The 27,144-nt window shown below is 41.8% G+C and overlaps 2 protein-coding genes across 5 annotated transcripts in view; one reads left to right on the forward strand and one right to left on the reverse strand.

The window, feature by feature from the left end:
* The window catches only part of nuf2 (UF2 component of NDC80 kinetochore complex), a 29,872-nt gene extending 14,325 nt beyond the window's left edge, over window positions 1–15,547 (reverse strand). The window contains exons 1-5 of one of the 3 annotated variants that reach the window (XM_031810655.1): window positions 11,317–11,754; window positions 10,901–11,027; window positions 10,669–10,743; window positions 6,418–6,494; window positions 2,842–2,903 (exon numbers count right to left, since the gene is read on the reverse strand). In XM_031810655.1, the coding sequence (XP_031666515.1) occupies window positions 2,842–2,903; window positions 6,418–6,494; window positions 10,669–10,743; window positions 10,901–11,023 (337 nt within the window). In that variant the 5' untranslated portion in view covers window positions 11,024–11,027; window positions 11,317–11,754. Of the gene's footprint in view, window positions 1–2,841; window positions 2,904–6,417; window positions 6,495–10,668; window positions 10,744–10,900; window positions 11,028–11,316; window positions 11,755–14,822; window positions 15,007–15,494 lie in introns of those variants that run through there. The other 2 variants (XM_031806606.1, XM_031816325.1) reach the window with 2 other exon arrangements.
* Window positions 15,060–27,144, forward strand: part of LOC109899994 (cellular nucleic acid-binding protein) — a 51,748-nt gene continuing 39,663 nt past the window's right edge. The window contains exons 1-2 of one of the 2 annotated variants that reach the window (XM_031821166.1): window positions 15,060–15,178; window positions 21,894–22,015. In XM_031821166.1, coding sequence (XP_031677026.1) covers window positions 21,913–22,015 — 103 coding nt within the window. In that variant the 5' untranslated portion in view covers window positions 15,060–15,178; window positions 21,894–21,912. The remainder of the gene's footprint in view (window positions 15,179–21,893; window positions 22,016–27,144) is intronic. The other variant, XM_031822540.1, reaches the window with a different exon arrangement.

Consider the following 27,144-nt stretch of genomic DNA (forward strand, 5'->3'; position numbering starts at 1 on the left):
CATAACATGGCAGCAACACAAAAAAAAGGTACAAACACTAAATGGGCAGTCAACAGCACAAAGGTCAAGAAGGTAGAGACAACAATACATCACACAAAGCAGCCACAACTGTCAGTAAGAGTCCATGATTGAGTCTTTTAATGAAGAGATGGAGATAAAACTGTCCAGTTTAGTGTTTGTTGCAGCTCGTTCCAGTCTCTAGCTGCAGTGAACTGAAAAGACGACCAACCCAGGGACGTGTGTGCTTTGGGGACCTTTAGCAGGATGTGACTGGCAGAGCGGGTATTGTATGTGAAGGATGAGGGATGCAGTAGATATCTCAGGAGGGAGTGAGGTCTAAGAGGGTTTTATAAATAAGCATCAACCAGTGGGTCTTGCAATGGGTATACAGAGATGAGGAGTATAGAGTGCAGTGACGTGTCATATAAGGAGCATTGGTGACAAATCTGATGGTCAAATGGTAAATAACGTCTACCCGCTCGAGAGCACCCTTACCTGTCGATCTATAAATTATGTCTCCGTACTCTAGCCTGGGTAGGATGGTCATCTGAATCAGGGTTAGTTTGGCAGCTGGGGTGAAGGAGGAGCGATTACGATAGAGGAAACCAAGTCTAGATTTAACTTTAGCCTGCAGCTTTGATATGTGCTGAGGGAAGGACAGTGCACCATCTAGCCATACTCCCAAGTACTTGTATGAGGTGACTACCTCAAGCTCTAAACCCTCAGCGGTAGTAATAACACGTGGGAAGAGGGGCATTATTTTTACCAAACCACATGACCTTTGTTTTGGAGGCCAAAGACCCCCCCCAGAGACACCAATACTCCGAAGAACGGCCCACAAGAACGGAATGGTCTACGGTATCAAAAGCTATGGCCAAGTCAATCAAAATAGCAGCACAATGGTGACAGAGTTATTTTAAGGTTGCAATGACACATCCATAATGTGAGCGGAAACCAGATTGCATACTCGAGAGAATACTATAGACATCAAGAAAGCCAGTCAGTTGATTAGACCAGTTTTCCCAACACTTTTGATAAACAGGGAATAATAGAAATAGGCCTATAACAGTTAGGATCAGCTTGATCTCCCCCTTTAAATAAACTATGAACTATGGCTGCCTTCTAAGCAATGGGAACCTCCCCAGAAAGGAGAGAAGGGCTAAAAAGTTGGAGATAATGTTGCTGCCCCCCTATCATTACCAAGACTCAAGAAGAAAGGGTCTAAACCATCTGACGCAGATGTTTTTTGGGGGTCAAGTTTAAGGAGCTCCTTTAGCACCTCGGACTCTGTGACTGCCTGCAGGGAGAAACTTTTAGCTCGGCAGGGGAAAAAGAGGGAGAAGCATCATGGATAGTCACATTAGAAGGGGTGGGAGATGAGGAAATGTTGGACGTGCAAGGAGGCATGGCTGAGTCAAATAGGAATGTTGACTTAATGAAGTGGTGATTAAAGAGCTCAGCCATGTGCTTCTTGTCAGTAACAACCACATCTACAATACTTCTGTAAATACGGTATCTGTTTTTTTACTTTTAATCATTTGGAAACATTTCTAAAAACCTGTTTTCTCTTTGTCATTATGGGGTATTGTAGGAACAACATTTAATTAATCCATTTTAGAATAAGGCTGTAACATAACAAAATGTGGAAAAAGGGGTCTGAATAGTTTCCGAATGCAAGGGGTTGGGGTTGAGGGTAGCTGAATGATTAAAAACAAACAAAAGATAACTATTGTAAAATGTATAAGCTGGAAGTAGAAGCCTACGTGTTGTTGTTCATTAGTTTACTCCAATTTGGGGGGTGGTAGGGTTAGGGAAAAATAATAAATGAAAATATATATATTTTTCTTCTCATATAAACACACACATATATACATATACACACATATATAGAAGGGAAAAAAAATGTATATCTAGGGGATTGGAAATTATGAAGACAATTACATGGATGAAAATACAATCTATTTGCAATATTAAAGCGCATCTACAAAAAAAATATTTAAAAAATACCATGTATACTGATTGTTGAGCAATACTACCAAAAGTATTGCTGATAGTGAACCTGAACAATTACAATAAACTCTAATGTAAGCCCCGAGCAGAATGTAGTTTACCTATAGCCAGGTGAGAGTTGTAGCCTAAGCTACCGCAGAGGCACTTTTATTCAGGTAAAACACAATTTTCAACAGCAACAAAAATTTATAAGAAAAATAACTTAGCAAATTACTTTGATTGTCACTCAACTAATAAAGCCTAATCTTGCGCAAGCCATTTCACCAAAATCTGAATGTTGAAGGTGACCTGCAGATGTGCCAGATCAGGAATAGGCCTACCTCTCGTTGGTCAGCGGGCGAAGCTGTGCACAGTTTGACTACTGATATTGCCTGGTGTTGTTCAGCATGCAAAATGACTTGTAGATCAATAACTGTCAATATAATTACATGCTTAGTTCAACACTGCATGAGAGGACGCCGAGGTATTTTCCGGAAGGTAGAAAGAAAGCAATTGGAGCAAAACTTTTTAGTGAACCGGCAATTCGTAACCCTGCATGCTACATTTGGATCGTATGGGGTTCCACGCTCATATCTTAAACATTTGAACCTGGGACCGATGCATATTAGTGAATCGTTACATCCCTAATTGATGCAATTCAATGTAGTTGGGCAGGAACTTGATCAAGATGGACGTTCAGTTTCCGACAGCAGCCAGGTGACATCCTCAATGTGAGACAAATATCTGCTAGGTCATATGGTGAAAATAACCCTTCCACTGCAATATCTTGGCATCAGTAAGATAAAGAAGACAGAAATGGCGTGGATGCTCTTTCAGACAGCTCATACTCACTGGGAGCCAGCAGGTCGTTCAGTGAGAAGTCATACACATAGCACATCCGCAGGAACTGACGCCTGGAACAGAAGAGACATACAGGATGAAAAACAGTATAACCGGCTCCACACTGTTAAAACAGTATAACCGGCTCCACACTGTTAACTTCTTATGGCTGGGGGCAGTATTGAGTAGCTTGGATGAATAAGGTTCCCAGAGTAAACTGCCTGCTACTCAGCCCCAGTTGCTAATATATGCATATTATTAGTATATTTGGATAGAAAACACTCTGAAGTTTCTAAAACTGTTTCAATGATGTCTGTGAGTATAACAGAACTCATATGGCAGACAAAAACCTGAGAACAAAATCCAACCAGAAAGTGAGAAATCTGAGGTTGGTCGTTTTTCCAACTCATTCCCTATTAAAGATACAGTGGGATATTGGTCATGTTGTACTTCCTAAGGCTTCCACTAGATGTCAAGAGTCTTTAGAACCTTGTTTGATGCTTCTACTGTGAAGTGGGGCCGAATGAGAGGGGAATGAGTCAGGTGTCTGGCAGAGAGCCACGAGCTGGCCACACTCGTTCACGTGAGAGCGACCTACGTTCCATTGCAATTCTATAGACAAAGGAATTCTCCGATTAACGTTCCAATGAAGATTTATGATAAAAACATCCTAAAGATTGATTCTATACTTCGTTTGACATGTTTCTACGGACTGTAACAACTTTTTGACATTTCGTCTGCAACTAGTGAATGCGCTTTGTGAGTTTTTTTTTTTTTAGCAATTTAAAGCAAATCAAGAAAAGTGCTAAAAAATAGCCCACATGAACATATGTAGCCCAAGAAACAAGGTTCATGAAATCAATTACTTGCTTGTAACAAATGACATACATATTCTCTCTCTGAAACTCACTTGGATAATACCTTTAATGATACAGTTGTAGCAATACCCAGTGGTGACCTAAATATTGACAGGCTTTCATCAAGCTGCCCACTAAAGAAAAACCTTCAAACTGTAACAAGTACCTGCAACCTGGGATTTTAAATTATATTAAATCGATTTCTTCAGAGTGAGGAAATTGTAGGCTAAGGGTTAATGATTTTGTTCATTGGCAAGATTAGCAGACTATGAGTAAAGCCTGTGTGTCTATGTATGCGGATGACTCAACACTATACAGGTCAGGTAATACAGCAAGTGAAATCACTGCAACACTTAAAAGAGATGCAGTCAGTTTCAGAATGGGTGGCAAGAAATAAGTTAGTACTAAATATTTCAAACACTAAAAGCATTGTATTTGGGGCAAATCATTCACTTAATCTTGTAATGAATAATGAGGAAATTGAGGAGACTAAACTGTTTGGAATAACACTGGATTGTATAACTGTTATGGTAAAAACATATTGATGCAACAGTAGCTAAGATGGGTAGAAATCTGTCCATAATAAAGCATTGCTCTGCCTTCTTAACAGCACTATCAACAAGGCAGGTCCTGCAGGCCCTAGTTTTGTCGCACCTGTACTACTGCCCAGTCGTGTGGTCCGGTGCCACAAAGAGGGACTTAGGAAAATTGCAGTTGGCTCAGAACAAGGCAGCATTGCTGGCCCTTAAATGTACACGTAGAGCTAACATTAATAATATGCATGTAAATCTCTCATGGCTCAAAGTGGAGGTGAGATTGACTTCATCACTACTTGTTTTATGTAAGAAGTATTGGCAAGTTGAATGCACAGAGCTCTGAGTTACTAGCACACAGCTCGGACTACCATACTACAAGAAATGCCACCAGAGATCTTTTCACACATCCCAAGTCCAGAACAGACTATGAGAGGCGCGCAGTAATACATAGACATAGAGCCATGGCTACATGGAACTCTACTCCACATCAATTTTCTATTTTACTTAAATAGACAAGTCAATTAAGATCAAATTCTTATTTACAATGACTGCCTTCCCCCTGCCAAACTCTAACAACGCTGGGCCAATTGTGCCCCGCCCTATAGGACTCCCAATCATGGCCGATTGTGATACAGCCTGGAATCGAACCATGGTCTGTAATGATGCCTGTAGCACTGAGATGCAGTGCCTTACACCGCTGAGCCACTCGGGAGCCCTAAAACACATGCAAGCAGTAGTAACTCATGCAAGAAGTAGAATATGGAGAAAAATAATACAAATACACCTAATGGAACAGCAAGGACTGTGAAGTCACACTCACAGGTACACAAAACACACACAACAAACCCTACACACCTGGATAGTGTGTTGTAGTAGACTAGTGGCCTGAGGATGTACTGTGAAATCTGTTAGAAAATGTATTTTATTATTATATATATATTATACTGTCTTAATTTTTACTGGTCCCCAGAAAGAGTAGCTTCTGGCTTAGCAGCAGCTAGTGGGGATCCATAATAAATACACCTCCATGACCCCGAGCCATCCACCGGGGATCCATAATAAATACACCTCCATGACCCCGAGCCATCCACCGGGGATCCATAATAAATACACCTCCATGACCCCAAGCCATCCACCGGGGATCCATAATAAATACACCTCCATGACCCCGAGCCATCCACCAGGGATCCATAATAAATACACCTCCATGACCCCGAGCCATCCACCGGGGATCAATAATAAATACACCTCCATGACCCCGAGCCATCCACCAGGGATCCATAATAAATACACCTCCATGACCCCGAGCCATCCACAAGGGATCCATAATAAATACACCTCCATGACCCCGAGCCATCCACCGGGGATCCATAATAAATACACCTCCATGACCCCGAGCCATCCACCAGGGATCCATAATAAATACACCTCCATGACCCCAAGCCATCCACCGGGGATCCATAATAAATACACCTCCATGACCCCGAGCCATCCACCAGGGATCCATAATAAATACACCTCCATGACCCCGAGCCATCCACAAGGGATCCATAATAAATACACCTCCATGACCCTGAGCCATCCACAAGGGATCCATAATAAATACACCTCCATGACCCGAGCCATCCACCGGGGATCCATAATAAATACACCTCCATGACCCCGAGCCATCCACCGGGGATCCATAATAAATACACCTCCATGACCCCGAGCCATCCACCAGGGATCCATAATAAATACACCTCCATGACCCCGAGCCATCCACCAGGGATCCATAATAAATACACCTCCATGACCCCGAGCCATCCACCGGGGATCCATAATAAATACACCTCCATGACCCCGAGCCATCCACCAGGGATCCATAATAAATACACCTCCATGACCCCGAGCCATCCACCAGGGATCCATAATAAATACACCTCCATGACCCCGAGCCATCCACCAGGGATCCATAATAAATACACCTCCATGACCCCGAGCCATCCACCGGGGATCCATAATAAATACAAAAAACGGACTCCACACAGTTAGAACATTATGACAGATTCACACTTAAAACATTTCTAACCGTGTGGAATCAGTTTCACAGATCAGTAAAAAGCAATCTCAGGCAGACGACAACAAATCACATCCTCAGGTAGACAATATCATTAACAGCAGCAGTTCACATCCTCAGGTAGACAACAACTCACATCCTCAGGTAGACACTCATGACAGCAGTGGGCCACTCATGGAGCTGGGGGTGTTGGATGTTTTCAGAGAATGGGACCTGTAGGGAAACACATCAGATAGAAATAACAGGGCTTGGATTAATCAGATACATACATACATACATACAATGCCTTTAGAAAGTATTCACGGGCCTAGAGTTTTCCACATTTGTAATACAGCCTGAATTTAAAATGGATTACATTTAGATTGTGTCCCTGGCCTATACACAATACCTGAAAGTGTCAAAGTGGACTTAAGTTTTTAGAAATTGTTACAAATTAATTAAAAATGAAAAGCTGAAATGTCATGAGTGAATAAGTATTCAACCTCTAAATAAGTTCAAGTCATAGAATAAGTTGCATGAACTCAATGTGTGCAAAAACGTTTTTTTTTTTTTTTTTGAATGACTACCTCATCTCTGTATCCCACACATAGAATTATCTGTAAGTTCCCTCAGTCGAGCACTGAATTTCAAACCGATTCAACCACAAAGACAAGGGAGGATTTCCAATACCTTTCAAAGAATGGGTCAAAATTTAAAAAAGCAGACATTGAATATCCCTCAGTTGCCAGAGAGGAAGGAAACCACTCAGGATTTCACCATGAGACCAATGGGTACTTTAAAATAGTTAGAGTTGAATTGCTGTGATAGGAGAAAACTGAGGATGGATCAACAACATTTTAGTTACTCCACAATACTAACCTAAATAACAGATTGAAAAGAAGGATGCCTGTACAGAATAAAAATATTCCAAAACATGTGTTATATTTGGGGCAAATCCAACACATTACTGAGTATCACTTCATATTTTCAAGCATGGTGGAGGCTGCATCATGTTATGGGTATGCTTGTCATCAGTAAGGACTAGGGAGTTTTTTGTTTTGAATAAAAAGAAACAGAAAATAGCTAAGCACAGGCAAAATCCTAGAGGAAAACCTGGTTTGGTCTGCTTTCCAACACTCACTGAGAGACAAATTCACCTTACAGCAGGACAATGACCTAAAACACAAGGCCAAATATACACTGGAGTTGCTTTCCAACATGACATTGAATGTTCCCAAGTGGCCAAGTTACAGTTTTTACTTCAAATCTGCTTGGAAATCTAATGGCAAGACATGAAAATGGCAGTCTAGCAATGATCAACAAACAACTTGACAGCGCTTGAAGAAATGTATAAAGAATAAATGTGCAATTATTGGACAATCCAGGTGTGGAAAGCTCTCGGAGACTTACCCAGAAAGCCTCACAGCTGTAATCGCTGCCAAAGGTGCAAAGTATTGACTCATATCCTAACTGTAGGTAGTGAGTGTAAGGTTTCAACTGGTGAACATGAGTCTGGGACTCAGGGGCCTAATGTAAATGGGATGCATTTAGTTTTCAATACATTTGCAAAAATGTATAAAATGCTTTCAACTTTGTCATTATGGAGTATTGTTTGTAGATGGGTTAGATAGATGGGTTAGATATATATTTTTTTATTGAATTCAGGCTATAAGAACTAAATGTGGAATAAGTCAAGGGGTGTGAATACCTTCTGAAGGCTCTGTACCAGTCAAGGGGTGTGAATACTTTCTGAAGGCTCTGTACCAGTCAAGGGGTGTGAATACTTTCTGAAGGCTCTGTATCAGTCAAGGGGTGTGAATACTTTCTGAAGGCTCTGTATCAGTCAAGGGGTGTGAATACTTTCTGAAGGCTCTGTATCAGTCAAGGGGTGTGAATACCTTCTGAAGGCTCTGTATCAGTCAAGGGGTGTGAATACCTTCTGAAGGCTCTGTATCAGTCAAGGGGTGTGAATACCTTCTGAATTAAATGACTGAACAAATGAACAACGAAACAGCACAGCAAGTGAAAGAAATAGGTTTTGATTATGTTTTACTGGTAATGGAGACATACATAAAAGCCAACAAAATAACTTTTTGGTCAGTATGGTTGTGTGTGTGTGTAACCTTTAACTAGGCATGTCGGTTAAGAACAAATTCTTATTTACAATGACGGCCGACCCCGGCCAACACTGGGCCAATTGTGCACCACCCTATGGGAATCCCAATCACGGCAGAATGTGATACAGCCTGGATTCGAAACAGGGACTGTAGTGACGCCTCTTGCACTGAGATGCAGTGCCTTAGATCGGTATCGGCCAAAAGTGTCATATCCGTGCATCCCTACATTTAACTATACTGAACAAAAATATAAAACACAACATGTAAAGTGTTGGTCCCATGTTTCATGAGCTGAATTAAAAGATCCCAGAAATGTTCCATTACGCACAAAAAGCTTATTTCTCTGAAATGTGGTTTACATCCCTGTTAGTGAGCATTTCTCCTTTACCAAGATAATCCATCCACCTGACAGGTGTGGCATATCAAGAACCTGATTAAACAGCATGATCATTACACAGGTGAACATTGTGCTGGGGACAATATAAGGCCACTCTAGTTTTCACACAACACAATGCCACAGATGTCTCAAGTTGAGGGAGCGTGCAATTGGCACTTTGACTGCAGGAATGTCCACCAGAGCTGTTGCCAGAGAATGTAATGTTAATTTCTCTGCCATAAGACACCTTCAAATTCCTTTTAGAGAATTTAGCAGTACGTCCAACTGGCCTCACTACCGCAGTCCACGTGAAAACACGCCAGCCCAGGACCTCCACATTCAGCTTCTTCACCTGCGGGATCGTCTGAGACCAGCCAACGGGACAGCTGATGAAACTGCGGAGTAATTCTGTCTGTAATAAAGATTTTTTGGGGGGGCTCATTCTGATTGGCTGGGCCTGGCAGCCCCAGTGAGTGGGCCTATGGTCTCCCAAGGCTGTGCCCCTGCCCAGTCATATGAAATACATAGATTAGGGATTAAGTTATTTCAATTGACCGATATGAACTGCAACGCCTTAAAATCTTTGCATGTTGAGTTTACATTTTTGTTCAGTAAATACAGTACATATATATATAGAACATTTATTTAACTAGGTAAGTCAGTTAAGAACAAATTCTATTTACAATGACGGCCTACCCCGGGAAAAACCCGGAAGACTCTGGGCCAATTGTGCGCCGCCCTATGGGACTCCCAATCACAGCCGGATGTGACACAACCTGGATTCGAACCAGTTACTATAGTGACGCCTCTTGCACTGAGACTCACTGCCTTAGACCACAGCGCCCCTCGGGAGCCTGAGTGGGGGCATTGAAAAAAATCTAGGTTTTAATCGCACTGGGCCTTTAAGGTCAACACCATCATGAATTTCAACCAGTACCAGGCCATTTTTGTAAAAACCTAGTTGCCTCTGCCAGCACGCTGAAACTTGTGCGCAAGTTGAGTTGCAAGGAAAAAGATTAAGATGGGCAAAAAAAACACAGAACTGGACAGAGGAACTCTGCCTAGAAGGCCAGCGTCCCGGAGTCGCCGCTTCACTGTTGACGTTGAGACTGGTGTTTTGCAGGTACTATTTAATGAAGCTGACAGTTGAGGACTTGTGAGGCGTCTGTTTCTCAAACTAGACACGCTAATGTACTTGTCCTCTTGCTCAGTTGTGCACCGGGACCTCCCACTCCTCTTTCTATTCTGGTTAGAACTGTTCTGTGAAGGGAGTAGTAGCATTGTACGAGATCTTAAGTTTCTTGGCAATTTCTCACATGGAAAAGTCATAATTTCTCAGAACAATAACAGACTGATGAATTTCAGAAGAAAGTTCTTTGTTTCTGGCCATTTTGAGACTGTAATCCACAAATGCTGACGCTCCAGATACCAGATACTGAACTAGTATAAAGAAGGACAGTTTTATTGCTTCTTTAATCCGAACAGTTTTCAGCTGTGCTAACATAATTGCAAAATGGCTTTCTAATGATCATTTAGCCTTTTAAAATTATAAATTTGGATTAGCCAACACAAAGTGCCATTGGAACACAGGAGTGATTGTTGCTGATAATGGGCATCTGTACGCCTATGTAGATATTCCATTAAAAACCAGCCATTTCCAGCTATTTTCCAGCTCATTTACAACATCTACACTGTATTTCTGAACAATCTGGTGTTATTTAATTGACTTTTTTTTTTGCCTTTCTTTCAACAACAAGGACATTTCTAAGTGACCCCAAACTTGTATACAGTAGTGCATATTGAATTTATTAAAAGTAATATAACCATATTTGTACAAGCATTTCGCTACATCCACAATAAGCTAAACATGTGTATGTGACCAATAAAATATTATTTGTAGTGTAAGTGTACATACCATGTAATGACACTCAGGCTTGAAGCGGTACAGGAGTTGCAGTATTCTCATGTACAGTCTCTGTACTGCATCTGGCTACAATGGGGACAACAACATTGTATTACACTACCAACATTGGCAGCTGCAAATAAATTATAACTTTTATTTGAGTCATATACACAATACAACCTCTGTGTGTGTTATTGGAGAACTCATGCAGTCATATTCATGCTAATTTAAAAACGTGTATTACCTTTGGGCTCGGGGCAAGGTCGTTCTTAGTGAAATGTTTTGCCTCCTGCCCGGTAAGGACCTCAGTGCGGAAAAAGGTTACGATGGCGTCCACTTTATACACGGGAAAAGTGTTCTCCGTCATTGTCCTATGAATAAAATAAAAAACGGAATCAATAAACAATTCGAATTCAGATCAATGGTTTTACTTGGGTATTTGGCTACGGTACACTACCATTTCTCATATCAGTACATTTGAACTTGTGGTCTGCTTTAACGTTAACTAGCTAACATTCACGATTTAACGTTAGCCCAGATAGCTAACTTGGCTACCTCGCTTGCTTTGTCTGACACACATAATCGTTATAAATGTTTAAAGCTAGATTATTCAAACAGTGATTCTTAGTATAACGACTTTGCAATGAGTAGTTTGATTACCTGATATTGTGTTGTTGTCTACAGAGCAAACAAGTAGCTAACTATTTCACGTCTGGTATTTCGATTTTTGGCGCTTTCGAGGTAACTTCCGTGTTTTTCGAATTCTTCAGTTGATGATTGGTGCGCCACCAGTAACCGAAAGGTTCCCATCTAGCAAAGAGGAATTGACCCAGAAGCAGCCCTCTTCCGTGGGACCGGAACTGATTGAATCTGCCAGGAATCGTGTTTCGGACTCGGCCCGGAATTCAGCCGACTTTGGCGGCATCTTAAAGAAACGCCCCTGAAGCGGCCAGATGAAAATAAATGTATACAAAATGACCCAATTTAGTCATTTTAAATATGACTATGATACATTTGATTCATACAAATTATACCCATCCACAAAAAAACATTTTGTGTCGGAGGGAACACCATACACCTAGTGACCATGTCAGCGTGCATGTGCCTAGCCCTCCACAAGAGTCGCTATAGCACGATAGCACAAGGACATCCCGGCCGGCCAAACATTCCCCTAACTCGGACGACGCTGGGACAATTGTGCATCGCCTCATGGTCTCCCGGTCAGCACGGGTCTCGAACCAGCATATGTAGAAACACAGATAACACTGAGATGCAGCACAAAGTATCCAAATACAAAAATACTACACAGGACTCTTAAAGAATTTCATTAAAATGTTAATTGTATTTTTTGATCACAGAAACAATGAGAAAATATGGAATAAATTAATAAATAATGAAATGTTAATTATATAAAGCAGCCCGTTTAATCATCTGGCAGAGTAGCCCAAATCGGCCCAAGCCCCAAGTAATACATTTGGGCCAGATAATTCACACAGGAATCGGCTCGAGCTTAATCCCCACATCCTAGCCATAAGTAATACTGCCGCTGGTGGCCCAGACTCGGGCCACCTGACTTTGGCCGAGCGTGACTCTTAGCCGAGTGCCCGACTCTCAGCCGGAATCGGCCCAAATCCACTGTGCTATCTGGGTTGCTGGATCGAATCCCCGAGCTGACAAGGTACAAATATGACGTTCTGCCCCTGACCAAGGCACTTAACCCACTGTTCCCCGGGTGATGAAGACGTGGATGTTGATTATGGCAGCTCCCCGCACCTCTCTGATTCAGAGGGGTTGGGTTAAATGACACATTTCAGTTGTACAACCGACTAGGATTGCAGTCCAAACACTTAAAAGACACAACCTATCCCCTTAGCCCTCAAATTAAGTGGACACTTCTGATGACGTATTATGACGTCTGACGACGTGATAACATTTCGGGGGGAGGAGGGAATGATTTTTAAATGGACCATCCTTGGCCAGAAATAGTCCCTTGTTCATCCCGCTATGATTGTTTTCAACTTGTGGGTGCTTTATATGCGCTACAGTCAATTATGAGTAAATGTCTACTTATATTAAATATATAATTATTCATATAAAGCGAGGGTAAGTCTGGTGGTAAGTGTTTGGACCACAGCTCAGGTCTTTCCCTTTCCCAATGCCCTTTACACACGTCACTCATTCCTTCAAGCCACAACCACCAAACAGGAGCAAACATACCACAAGAACGTACAATAATGTTTTGGGGAATTCAAAAAAGATATATATATTTTACCTTTATTTAACTAGGTAAGTCAGTTAAGAACTAATTCTTATTTTCAATGACGGCCTAGGAACAGTGGGTTAACTGCCTGTTCAGGGGCAGAACGACAGATTTTTACCTTGTCAGCTCGAGGATTAGATCTAGCAACCTTTCGGTTACAAGTCCAACGCTCTAACCACTAGACTACCTGCCGCCCCAAACATGCCGTTCAGTACAAACCGTTCTGCAACATAGCAAACGTTCAAGTGAACTGAACGCACCTCAGGACAGTGGCGAGGTGGGAGGTGTAGCGGCAGCCCCCTCTCTTTCCCTTGGCTTCTATATCTGATGCTCAGTTGCTGTTCTACATCGGAGTCAGATTTTCCCAATCAGTTCCGAAGTTTAACCGGAACGGCCATACTGGCTTGGTAAGGTTAGCCAAAGGTGTGCTTAGCAAATGTTATTAACCGTTTATAACAATAGCTGATCATTATTTGAATTTTAAGACAAAGTTGCAGTGTAATGATTTGATATTTTCTCAAAATATGTTGTTTGATCAGCTTGGTTTTAAAATCAAATCAAATGTATTTATAAAGCCCTTTTTGCATCAGTAGATGTCACAAAGTGCTTATGCAGAAACACAGCCTAAAACCCCAAACAGAAAGCAATGCAAAAATCTAAATAAACCCATCAGAGAGATAGCAAAAATATTAGGTGTGACCAAATCAACTATTTGGTACATTCTTAAAAAGAAAAGTTGAAAGTTAAAATAAAGTTGACAAACCAGGGCAAGGGTTTCTTTCCAGAGAGACATCAGGGATTGTAAAATACTGTTTCACGGACACAAACACAGAGATGCTGCTGCCTACATACAGACTTGAAATCATTGGCCACTTTGATAAATGGATCACTACTCACTTTAATAATGCCACTTTAATAATGTTTACATATCTTGCATTACTCATCTCATATGTATATACTGTATTTTATACCACCTATTGCATCTTGCCTATGCTACTCAGTCATCCATGCATGTATATGTATATATTCTTATTACATCCCTTTAGATTTGTGTGTATTAGGTTGTTGTTGTGGAATTGTGAGATTACTTGTTAGATACTACCACACGGTCGGAACTAGAAGCACAAGCATTTCGCTACACTCGCAATAACATCTGCTAACCATGTGTATGTGACCAATAAAATTTGATTTGAAATGTTAGGCTTTCCTGAGAAAAGGACAACCAAATAGGCCTACCAATAAACATTTATCCATTAGCTAAAGCTAAACTATGCCCTGGCACCATAAAATGTCTATCAAAGGTTTGATATTTCAGCACTATCGACAGCGATCGGTATTCTACTGTTAGTGGCTGTCTGGCTAACACATTTGATTAATAAATTGGGCGTGAACGCCGACCTTGCAGGGAGCCCTAGAGAAACTACGTTACTCCAGTGTCCTGAAGACAGCCTTGTCGGTGGTCTGGGTGGTGGGGGTATGTGGCGGAAGGGAGGACATGACATGGACATTGTGCTTCTTCATCAAGCGGAGGAACTCCATGTTGAAGACGTGGTTGCTGTCAGTCCAAATCAAATCAAATTGTATTTGTCACATGCACCGAATACAACAGGTGTAGGTAGACCTCACAGAGAAAGCTTACTTTACAACCCTTATTCAACAATGCAGTTTTAAGAAAAATAAGTGTTGAGGTAAAAATAATTAAAGAGCAACAGTAAAATAGCGAGGCTATATACAGGGGGTACCGGTACAAAGTCAATGTATGGGGGCACAGGTTAGTCGACGTAATATGTACATATAGGAGTTAAAGTGACTATGCATAGATAATAAACAGAGAGTAAAAGCGTGTGTGTTGGGGGCCCTTGAGCAAGGCACTTAACCCTAATTGCAGGGAGAAAGCAATTTTTACCAGACGTATGCCAGCTCCTGGAGTCTGGGTACATGTCCTGACTCTTTCAGAGCACCTCTCATGTTCTCCTCACTCCATGGATTGTTTCATCCCTTTTCTTCGGTTCTCTTTTCTTTTTTACTGTACATGGCGTGACGGTTTAACAAGGCTCCTTCCAACAGATACATGCAGTATAAACACAAAGGCCTAGTATGAGGAGCCGACTTAATGTAACCGTCTGTTTGAAAACCAGAGCAGAGCCGTGTGCAAAAGCAGCGCCCATGTGGAGGGGAGAAGGACAGGACCGAAGTAGCGGACCGTGTGCAAACCGCGTGTGGCGCAGAGGACAGACCCACAACAACCAGGCGCCGTCTGAGGTGAGTGGCTGTAATAAAGGACAAAAATATAACCCGTGGAAGATATGTTTAAATACTTCACATGTGTCGTAAAGATTCGCAGTGTGTCTAAAGTACGACCGAAATGTTAATGAATGCAAGGCGAGCTGTTGTGGTTCCTTGGCTAGCTAGCTAACGTTCAATACATTTTCTAACAACGCACTTTGGTCTACTGCGCGCGGGAAAGGTGCAGAGTTTAATTATTTATTTTTCCAGATCCAGACTTTGTCTCGAAAGAAATCAGCAAATATATTGAATTTTATAAAACGCATATCGTCTTTGTTTTGGTGTTGTTTACCTAGTTAGCTAGCGTAGATGGATGCAGTGGTATCAAAGACAGTTTCTAAACACCATGTAACAACGCGAGACTTCCGGCAATGCTTGCCAAGCAGGCCGGGATTTGTGAAGTCTTAACTAAGGAAGAATTGTTCACTTCTCAAAATTTCCCCAAATATAAAGGCACAACCTAGATTCGAGCCAATGTCTTATGTAGTTGAACATGTTAAGACTACAACCGCGTGAAAGTGACAAACTGACACGTTTTCATTTGAGGCAAAAACAACTTTATATAAGAGTGCCTTTGATTTGACACTTTGCACATGCGTAGTTCGGCGTGAGATGACCGATGACGTGTTCTGGGAATGAGCGGAGCTAGCCAATGTCGCAACAATAACAACAATACAGGGACATTCCTGTGAAAACAATGAAATAATATAACACAACCCCCCGCCCCCCAAAAATAATAATTCAGGACATCATTAATATGTTTTTTATTTTATTTTATTTTTTATTTTTTTTATTTCACCTTTATTTAACCAGGTAGGCTAGTTGAGAACAAGTTCTCATTTGCAACTGCGACCTGGCCAAGATAAAGCATAGCAGTGTGAGCATACAACAAAGAGTTACACATGGAGTAAACAATTAACAAGTCAATAACACAGTAGAAAACGAAGGGGGGGTCTATATACAATGTGTGCAAAAGGCATGAGGAGGTAGGCAAATAATTACAATTTTGCAGATTAACACTGGAGTGATAAAAGATCAGATGGTCATGTACAGGTAGAGATATTGGTGTGCAGAAAAGTAAATAAATAAAAACAGTATGGGGATGAGGTAGGTGAAAAGGGTGGGCTATTTACCAATAGACTATGTACAGCTGCAGCGATCGGTTAGCTGCTCAGATAGCTGATGTTTGAAGTTGGTGAGGGAGATAAAAGTCTCCAACTTCAGCGATTTTTGCAATTCGTTCCAGTCACAGGCAGCAGAGTACTGGAACGAAAGGCGGCCAAATGAGGTGTTGGCTTTAGGGATGATCAGTGAGATACACCTGCTGGAGCGCGTGCTACGGATGGGTGTTGCCATCGTGACCAGTGAGCTGAGATAAGGCGGAGCTTTACCTAGCATAGACTTGTAGATAGACTACGATAGACTATAGACTACTAGATAGACTATGCATAGATAGACTATGCTATGCATAGACTTGTAGATGACCTGGAGCCAGTGGGTCTGGCCTGTAACAAGGCAATGAGACATTAACATACATTCAGAGACATGACTTATAATTTTTCAAACTTTTTCAGTTTCACAAGTTTGAGGGATTTATAAAATTGTAACAGTTCAATGAAGAAGAAAAAAACACGACAAAATAAGGAATTTTTCCACCCCATTTACATTTGTGAATAAAATATTTGGCCAAGAGAATAATAATGTTAAGGATAAGCATAATCCCATTTAACATCATCAAAGATAAACATAGGTAATTCTGTAGATTTCATACACAGCCATTCATGAATTTCAAGCCATAGTTTATACTAGAATGGCGGCATGAACAAACAAAAAAAGAGGGGGAAAAAACACAAGGCATTTTGTCAAAATTGAATATTTTGTGCAAGAAATCATTAACAGGGTAGATGGTAGAAAATATTTTAAAATGTGTTTTTTAAACACTTTTACCTTACTTGTCCAGTTATCACAAAAGCTAGTCTCTTTTGACCATAGCATGGGTTGGTCCCTTCCATAGCATTATATTTCATTATAAGAGAGAGATAGAAGCTGTTTTTCAGTCTCTCGGTCCCAGCTTTAATGCACCTGTACTGACCTCGCCTTCTGGGTGATAGAGGTGTGAACAGGCAGTGGCTCTGGTGGTTTTTGTCCTTGATCATCTTTTTGGCCTTCCTGTGACATCAGGTGCTGTAGGTGTCATGGAAGGCAGGTAGTTTGCCCCTGGTAATGCGTTGGACCCACCGATCCTGTAGAGGTTATTAACAGGTTTTTTCAGTGTGTCGCCATGCAATTTGTTGATCAATCTCGAAATCAGCTTTGGGAAACATGTCAATCCTCCTGTTAGAAACATGATTTTCCCAAACGGTAAGCTTCATCTTGAAGGAATCCACTTTGTCCATCTGTTCAAATCGATTGTGCCCCGGTCCCTTTCTTTGGCACATTGAGTGAATTCAGATTAGAGGTCGACCGATTAATCGGAATGGACGATTAATTAGGGCCAATTTCAAGTTTTCATAACAATAGGAAATCTGTATTTTTTAAATATTTTTTTATAATTAAATATATATATATATATATATATATATTTTTTTTTTTATACCTTTATTTAACTAGGCAAGTCAGTTAAGAACAGATTTGTACCTTGTCAGCTCGGGGGTTTGAACTTGCAACCTTCCGGTTACTAGTCCAACGCTCTAACCACTAGGCTACCCTGCCGCCCCAATCATAATCACTAGTTAACTACACATAGTTGATGATATTACTAGATATTATCTATCGTGTCCTTTGTTGCATATAATCTGACTGAGCATACAAGTATCTAAGTATATGACTGAGCGGTGGTAGGCAGAAGCAGGCGCGTAAACATTCATTCAAACAGCACTTTTGTGCGTTTTGCCAGCAGCTCTTCGTTGTGCGTCAAGCATTGAGCTGTTTATGACTTCAAGCCTATCAACTCTTGAGATGAGGCTGGTGTAACCGAAGTGAAATGGCTAGCTAGTTAGCGCGTGCTAACTAGAGGGACGGAAGCTATACTGTTACACTGGCAATACTAAAGTGCCTATAAGAACATCCAATAGTCAAAGGTTAATGAAATACAAATGGTATAGAGGGAAATAGTCCTACAATTCCTATAATGACTACAACCTAAAACTTCTTACCTGGGAATATTGACGACTCATGTTAAAAGGAACCACCAGCTTTCACATGTTCTCATGTTCTGAGCAAGGAACTGAAACGTTAGCTTTCTTACATGGCACATATTGCACTTTCACTTTCTTCTCCAACACTTTGTTTTTGCATTATTTAAACCAAATTGAACATGTTTCATTATTTATTTGAGGCTAAATTGATTTTATTGATGTATTATATTAAGTTAAAATATCAAATCAAATCAAATCAAATTTATTTATATAGCCCTTCGTACATCAGCTGATATCTCAAAGTGCTGTACAGAAACCCAGCCTAAAACCCCAAACAGCAAGCAATGCAGGTGGAGAAGCACGGTGGCTAGGAAAAACTCCCTAGAAAGGCCAATACCTAGGAAGAAACCTAGAGAGGAACCAGGCTATGTGGGGTGGCCAGTCCTCTTCTGGCTGTGCCGGGTGGAGATTATAACAGAACATGGTCAAGATGTTCAATGTTCATAAATGACCAGCATGGTCGAATAATAATAAGGCAGAACAGTTGAAACTAGAGCAGCAGCACAGTCAGGTGGAAGTTGAAACTGGAGCAGCAGCATGGCCAGGTAGACTGGGGACAGCAAGGAGTCATCATGTCAGGTAGTCCTGGGGCATGGTCCTAGGGCTCAGGTCAGTTGAAACTGGAACAGCAGCATGGCCAGGTGGACTGGGGACAGCAAGGAGTCATCATGTCAGGTAGTCCTGGGGCATGGTCCTAGGGCTCAGGTCCTCCGAGAGAGAGAAAGAAAGAGAGAAGGAGAGAATTAGAGAACGCACACTTAGATTCACACAGGACACCGAATAGGACAGGAGAAGTACTCCAGATATAACAAACTGACCCCAGCCCCCCGACACATAAACTACTGCAGCATAAATACTGGAGGCTGAGACAGGAGGGGTCAGGAGACACTGTGGCCCCATCCGATGACACCCCCGGACAGGGCCAAACAGGAAGGATATAACCCCACCCACTTTGCCAAAGCACAGCCCCCACACCACTAGAGGGATATCTTCAACCACCAACTTACCATCCTGAGACAAGGCTGAGTATAGCCCACAAAGATCTCCGCCACGGCACAACCCAAGGGGGGGGGGGGGGGGGGCGCCAACCCAGACAGGATGACCACAACAGTGAATCAATGATAAGTGTTCATTCTGTATTGTTGTAATTGTCATTATTACAAATAAAATAAATTGGCCGATTTAATCGGTATCAGCTTCTTTGGTCCTCCCAATAATCGGTATCAGCGTTGAAAATTCAGATGATTAAAAATAACCGCCAGGTAGGCGGGAGCCATTCCTCACAATCAAAATGTTCAGTCAGAGGTGACTTGTTTTCCGAAACAAACGTGGCAATCTCTGCTTGAAGCTCATAAAAGCAACCCAACACCATCTGTGGATTCATCAAGCTGCAGTGCATAATGTCCATTTGCAGTGATGCGCTCTGATGTCTGGTGCGTTGTCCTCCGACATGTCCTGGATTCTCCTCCTCATGGGGATAAGGGTATGATGGTTTTTAAGTTTGTTGGTGGCTGACTCTCCCAAGATTTCAGTGCACATATCAATCGCAGCAGGGAGTATGAGATCCTCTGAGCTGGTGTGGGCTTTTTTGCACTTAACAATGCGCTGGGCCACTCGTACCGTGCAGTCGTTATTCTATGAATCTTGTATGGCCTGTAGATATTGACAAATATTGACATTTTATTTTAAAGTCAACTGTCTTATCTTTGTGGCTTGGATGCTTGGTGTCCAGATGCCTCTTCCTTTTGGAGGGTTTCATGCTCTCATTGGCTAACAGCTCATTCCATAGGATGCACAGCGGTCTACACTCACCCTGCCTGTCTTCTATATATGTAGAACCATATTTGATGAAGTCGGGGTGGTATTTTCTCTTCTTGACAGGGACCGGGTTGTCTGCCTTGTTGACATTGGAAGCAGCAGTAGATAAAGAGGAAGCTGCACCTTTTAAAAACTGCGAGAATGTTATTGTATTGGTCAGTGAGTATGTGTCAACCCTCTGAAACTGAAACATCACTGCGGACGCTCTGCACGTGTAAAGTCAGCAACAATTAGCGGTGCAACGGTATCCTTGCAAAATATAAGTTTAGGTGCAGCTGTTACCTTTCAAAATAATATAATAATTTTTTATATATTCCTGCGACCCCTTAAAATCCTCCCGCGACCCCCAAGTTGAGAATCACTGGCCTAGTATGATTGGGGATTTACAGTGCATTCGGAAAGTATTCAGACTCCTTGAATTCTTCCACATTTTGTTCCATTACAGCCTTATTTAAAAAATGTTTAATCTACACACAATACTCCATAATGACAAAGCAAAAACATGTTTTTAGACATGTTTGCTAATTTCTTCAAAAATAAAACGGAAATATTACATTTACATAAGTATTCAGACCCTTTACTCGGTACTTTGTTGAAGCACCTTTGGCAGCGATTACAGCCTTGAGTCTTCGTGGGTATGACACTACAAGCTTGGCACACCTGTATTTGGGGAGTTTCTCCCATTCTTCTCTGCAGATCCTCTCAAGCTCTGTCAGGTTAGATGGGGAGCGTTGCTGCACAGCTATTTTCAGGTCTCTCCAGAGTAGAGGTCGACCGATGATTTTTCAACACCGACAACGGTTATTGGAGGACCAAAAAAGCCAATAACGATTCATCTTTTTTTCTCTCTTTTTTTTTCTCCATTTTTTTTTTAAATATATTTTTTTACATATATATTTTGTAATAATGACAATTACAACAATACTAAATTAACACTTATTTTAACTTAAAATAATGCAGAAATAAAATCAATTCAGTAAAAAAAAAATGAAACATGTTCAATTTGGTTTAAATAATGCAAAAACACAGTGTTGGAGAAAAAAGTAAAAGTGCAATATGTGCCATGTAAAAAAGCTAACGTTTAAGTTCCTTGCTCAGAACATGAGAACATGAAAGCTGGTGGTTCCTTTTAACATGAGTCTTCAATATTCCCAGGTTTGTTTGTTTTCATTTTGATTTGGATAGAATTTTGATTAACCACATGACAATGATTTTGAGATCTAAAGACGTTCTAATAAATTAAACCGTTTCATGAAAATTTGCATATGAAAACCATAACTGGCAGGCAGATCGGTAGAAATGGTACGATAAATTGTCATTCCACATGAGAAAGGTTGACGACCCCTAGAGTAATGGCAGAATCAGCGAAAGCCAGCAGGAGCGGGAGGAGAATGGTTGGGTCAGGTTAAGGGTTTTCTCTTCTCCTTATCTAGATCTCTGGCACCCTCTTGATGCATCAAACCTTAAGCTTGAAGCATCAGACCAGCTCAATGCACATAGTTGATTTTATTCAAACACCGGGTGTGTCTATATATGAAAAAATTACATGTTGAAATATTTAGAGAAATCAATTGGTCGAAGAACAGATGGCTTTCGGTCTACCAAGATTTTGTTTAAATCGGGGACAGCCCTAGGCTGTATTAGGGCTGACTGTATGTGTCTGTCTCTCTCCCCAGGTTGTAGGAACTAGTGGAGATGAGTAGTAATGAGTGTTTTGGATGCGGACGTACCGGCCACTGGATCAAGAACTGTCCGAATGCCGGGCGGGGACGAGGCAAGGGCCGCGGGAGGGGGAAAGGTAAGGTACTGACCACATTACAGGGTGGTGATCAATAGATGGGGAAAAGTAAGGTACTGACTACATTACAGGGTAGTGATCAATAGACGGGGAAAGGTAAGGTACTGACTACATTACAGGGTAGTGATCAATAGATGGGGAAAGGTAAGGTACTGACTACATTACAGGGTAGTGATCAATAGATGGGGAAAGGTAAGGTACTGACTAGATTACAGGGTAGTGATCAATAGACGGGGAAAGGTAAGGTACTGACTACATTACAGGGTAGTGATCAATAGACGGGGAAAGGTACTGACTACATTACAGGGCAGTGATCAATAGATGGGGAACGGTACTGACTACATTACAGGGTATTGATCAATAGACGGGGAAAGGTACTGACTACATTACAGGGTATTGATCAATAGACGGGGAAAGGTACTGACTACATTACAGGGTATTGATCAATAGACGGGGAAAGGTACTGACTACATTACAGGGTAGTGATCAATAGACGGGGAAAGGTAAGGTACTGACTACATTACAGGGTAGTGATCAATAGACGGGTAAAGGTACTGACTACATTACAGGGTGGTGATCAATAGACGGGGAAAGGTACTGACTACATTACAGGGTAGTGATCAATAGACGCGGAACAGAACTGAATTACATTACAGGGTGGTGATCAATAGACGGGGAAAGGTAAGGTACTGACTACATTACAGGGTAGTGATCAATAGACGGGGAAAGGTAAGGTACTGACTACATTACAGGGTAGTGATCAATAGACGGGGAAAGGGAAGGTACTGACTACATTACAGGGTAGTGTCAATAGACGGGGAAAGGTACTGACTACATTACAGGGTATTGATCAATAGACGGGGAAAGGTACTGACTACATTACAGGGTGGTGATCAATAGACGGGGAAAGGTAAGGTACTGACTACATTACAGGGTAGTGATCAATAGACGGGGAACGGAACTGACTACAATACAGGGTGGTGATCAATAGACGGTGAAAGGTACTGACTACATTACAGGGTAGTGATCAATAGACGCGGAACAGAACTGAATTACATTACAGGGTAGTGTCAATAGACGGGGAAAGGTAAGGTACCGACTACATTACAGGGCAGTGATCAATAGATGGGGAACGGTACTGACTACATTACAGGGTATTGATCAATAGACGGGGAAAGGTACTGACTACATTACAGGGTATTGATCAATAGACGGGGAAAGGTAAGGTACTGACTACATTACAGGGTAGTGATCAATAGATGGGGAAAGGTAAGGTACTGACTACATTACAGGGTATTGATCAATAGACGGGGAAAGGTACTGACTACATTACAGGGTATTGATCAATAGACGGGGAAAGGTACTGACTACATTACAGGGTGGTGATCAATAGATGGGGAAAGGTAAGGTACTGACTACATTACAGGGTAGTGATCAATAGATGGGGAAAGGTAAGGTACTGACTACATTACAGGGTATTGATCAATAGACGGGGAAAGGTACTGACTACATTACAGGGTATTGATCAATAGACGGGGAAAGGTACTGACTACATTACAGGGTGGTGATCAATAGATGGGGAAAGGTAAGGTACTGACTACATTACAGGGTAGTGATCAATAGACTGGGAACGGAACTGACTACAATACAGGGTAGTGATCAATAGATGGGGAAAGGTAAGGTACTGACTACATTACAGGGTAGTGATCAATAGACGGGGAAAGGTAAGGTACTGACTACATTATAGGGTGGTGATCAATAGACGGGTAAAGGTACTGACTACATTACAGGGTGGTGATCAATAGACGGGGAAAGGTACTGACTACATTACAGGGTAGTGATCAATAGACGCGGAACAGAACTGAATTACATTACAGGGTGGTGATCAATAGACGGGGAAAGGTAAGGTACTGACTACATTACAGGGTAGTGATCAATAGACGGGGAAAGGTAAGGTACTGACTACATTACAGGGTAGTGATCAATAGACGGGGAAAGGTAAGGTACTGACTACATTACAGGGTAGTGTCAATAGACGGGGAAAGGTACTGACTACATTACAGGGTATTGATCAATAGACGGGGAAAGGTACTGACTACATTACAGGGTGGTGATCAATAGACGGGGAAAGGTAAGGTACTGACTACATTACAGGGTAGTGATCAATAGACGGGGAAAGGTAAGGTACCGACTACATTACAGGGCAGTGATCAATAGATGGGGAACGGTACTGACTACATTACAGGGTATTGATCAATAGACGGGGAAAGGTACTGACTACATTACAGGGTATTGATCAATAGACGGGGAAAGGTACTGACTACATTACAGGGTAGTGATCAATAGACGGGGAAAGGTAAGGTACTGACTACATTACAGGGTAGTGATCAATAGATGGGGAAAGGTAAGGTACTGACTACATTACAGGGTATTGATCAATAGACGGGGAAAGGTACTGACTACATTACAGGGTATTGATCAATAGACGGGGAAAGGTACTGACTACATTACAGGGTGGTGATCAATAGATGGGGAAAGGTAAGGTACTGACTACATTACAGGGTAGTGATCAATAGACTGGGAACGGAACTGACTACAATACAGGGTGGTGATCAATAGACGGGGAAAGGTACTGACTACATTACAGGGTATTGATCAATAGACGGGGAAAAGTACTGACTACATTACAGGGTAGTGATCAATAGACGGGGAAAGGTAAGGTACTGACTACATTACAGGGTAGTGATCAATAGATGGGGAAAGGTAAGGTACTGACTACATTACAGGGTAGTGATCAATAGACGGGGAAAGGTAAGGTACTGACTACATTATAGGGTGGTGATCAATAGATGGGGAACGGAACTGACTACATTACAGGGTATTGATCAATAGACGGGGAAAGGTACTGACTACATTACAGGGTAGTGATCAATAGACGGGGAAAGAAACTGACTACATTACAGGGTATTGATCAATAGACGGTGAAAGGTACTGACTACATTGCAGGGTATTGATCAATAGACGGGGAAAGGTACTGACTACATTACAGGGTATTGATCAATAGACCGGGAAAGGTACTGACTACATTACAGGGTATTGATCAATAGACGGGGAAAGGTACTGACTACATTACAGGGTAGTGATCAATAGATGGGGAAAGGTAAGGTACTGACTACATTACAGGGTAGTGATCAATAGACGGGGAAAGGTACTGACTACATTACAGGGTAGTGATCAATAGATGGGGAAAGGTAAGGTACTGACTACATTACAGGGTAGTGATCAATAGATGGGGAAAGGTAAGGTACTGACTACATTACAGGGTAGTGATCAATAGATGGGGAAAGGTAAGGTACTGACTACATTATAGGGTCGTGATCAATAGACGGGGAACGGAACTGACTACATTACAGGGTATTGATCAATAGACGGGGAAAGGTACTGACTACATTACAGGGCAGTGATCAATAGACGGGGAAAGGTAAGGGACTGACTACATTACAGGGTAGTGATCAATAGACGGGGAAAGGTAAGGTACTGACTACATTACAGGGTAGTGATCAATAGACGGGGAAAGGTAAGATACTGACTACATTACAGGGTAGTGATCAATAGACGGGGAAAGGTACTGACTACATTACAGGGTAGTGATCAATAGACGGGGAAAGGTACTGACTACATTACAGGGTATTGATCAATAGACGGGGAAAGGTACTGACTACATTACAGGGTAGTGATCAATAGATGGGGAAAGGTAAGGTACTGACTACATTACAGGGTAGTGATCAATAGATGGGGAAAGGTACTGACTACATTACAGGGTAGTGATCAATAGATGGGGAAAGGTAAGGTACTGACTACATTACAGGGTAGTGATCAATAGATGGGGAAAGGTAAGGTACTGACTACATTACAGGGTAGTGATCAATAGACGGGGAAAGGTAAGGTACTGACTACATTATAGGGTCGTGATCAATAGACGGGGAACGGAACTGACTACATTACAGGGTATTGATCAATAGACGGGGAAAGGTACTGACTACATTACAGGGCAGTGATCAATAGACGGGGAAAGGTAAGGGACTGACTACATTACAGGGTAGTGATCAATAGACGGGGAAAGGTAAGGTACTGACTACATTACAGGGTAGTGATCAATAGACGGGGAAAGGTAAGATACTGATTACATTACAGGGTAGTGATCAATAGACGGGGAAAGGTACTGACTACATTACAGGGTAGTGATCAATAGACGGGGAAAGGTACTGACTACATTACAGGGTAGTGATCAATAGACGGGTAAAGTTACTGACTACATTACAGGGTGGTGATCAATAGACGGGGAAAGGTACTGACTACATTACAGGGTAGTGATCAATAGACGGGGAATGGAACTGACTACAATACAGGGTGGTGATCAATAGACGGTGAAAGGTACTGACTACATTACAGGGTAGTGATCAATAGACGGGGAAAGGTACTGACTACATTACAGGGTAGTGATCAATAGATGGGGAAAGGTAAGGTACTGACTACATTACAGGGTAGTGATCAATAGTTGGGGAAAGGTAAGGTACTGACTACATTACAGGGTAGTGATCAATAGACGGGGAAAGGTAAGGTACTGACTACATTATAGGGTCGTGATCAATAGACGGGGAACGGAACTGACTACATTACAGGGTATTGATCAATAGACGGGGAAAGGTACTGACTACATTACAGGGCAGTGATCAATAGACGGGGAAAGGTAAGGGACTGACTACATTACAGGGTAGTGATCAATAGACGGGGAAAGGTAAGGTACTGACTACATTACAGGGTAGTGATCAATTGACGGGGAAAGGTAAGATACTGATTACATTACAGGGTAGTGATCAATAGACGGGGAAAGGTACTGACTACATTACAGGGTAGTGATCAATAGACGGGGAAAGGTACTGACTACATTACAGGGTAGTGATCAATAGACGGGTAAAGTTACTGACTACATTACAGGGTGGTGATCAATAGACGGGGAAAGGTACTGACTACATTACAGGGTAGTGATCAATAGACGGGGAATGGAACTGACTACAATACAGGGTGGTGATCAATAGACGGTGAAAGGTACTGACTACATTACAGGG

Source organism: Oncorhynchus kisutch, linkage group LG1, assembly GCF_002021735.2.
Source record: "Oncorhynchus kisutch isolate 150728-3 linkage group LG1, Okis_V2, whole genome shotgun sequence".
Lineage (NCBI taxonomy): Eukaryota > Metazoa > Chordata > Actinopteri > Salmoniformes > Salmonidae > Oncorhynchus > Oncorhynchus kisutch.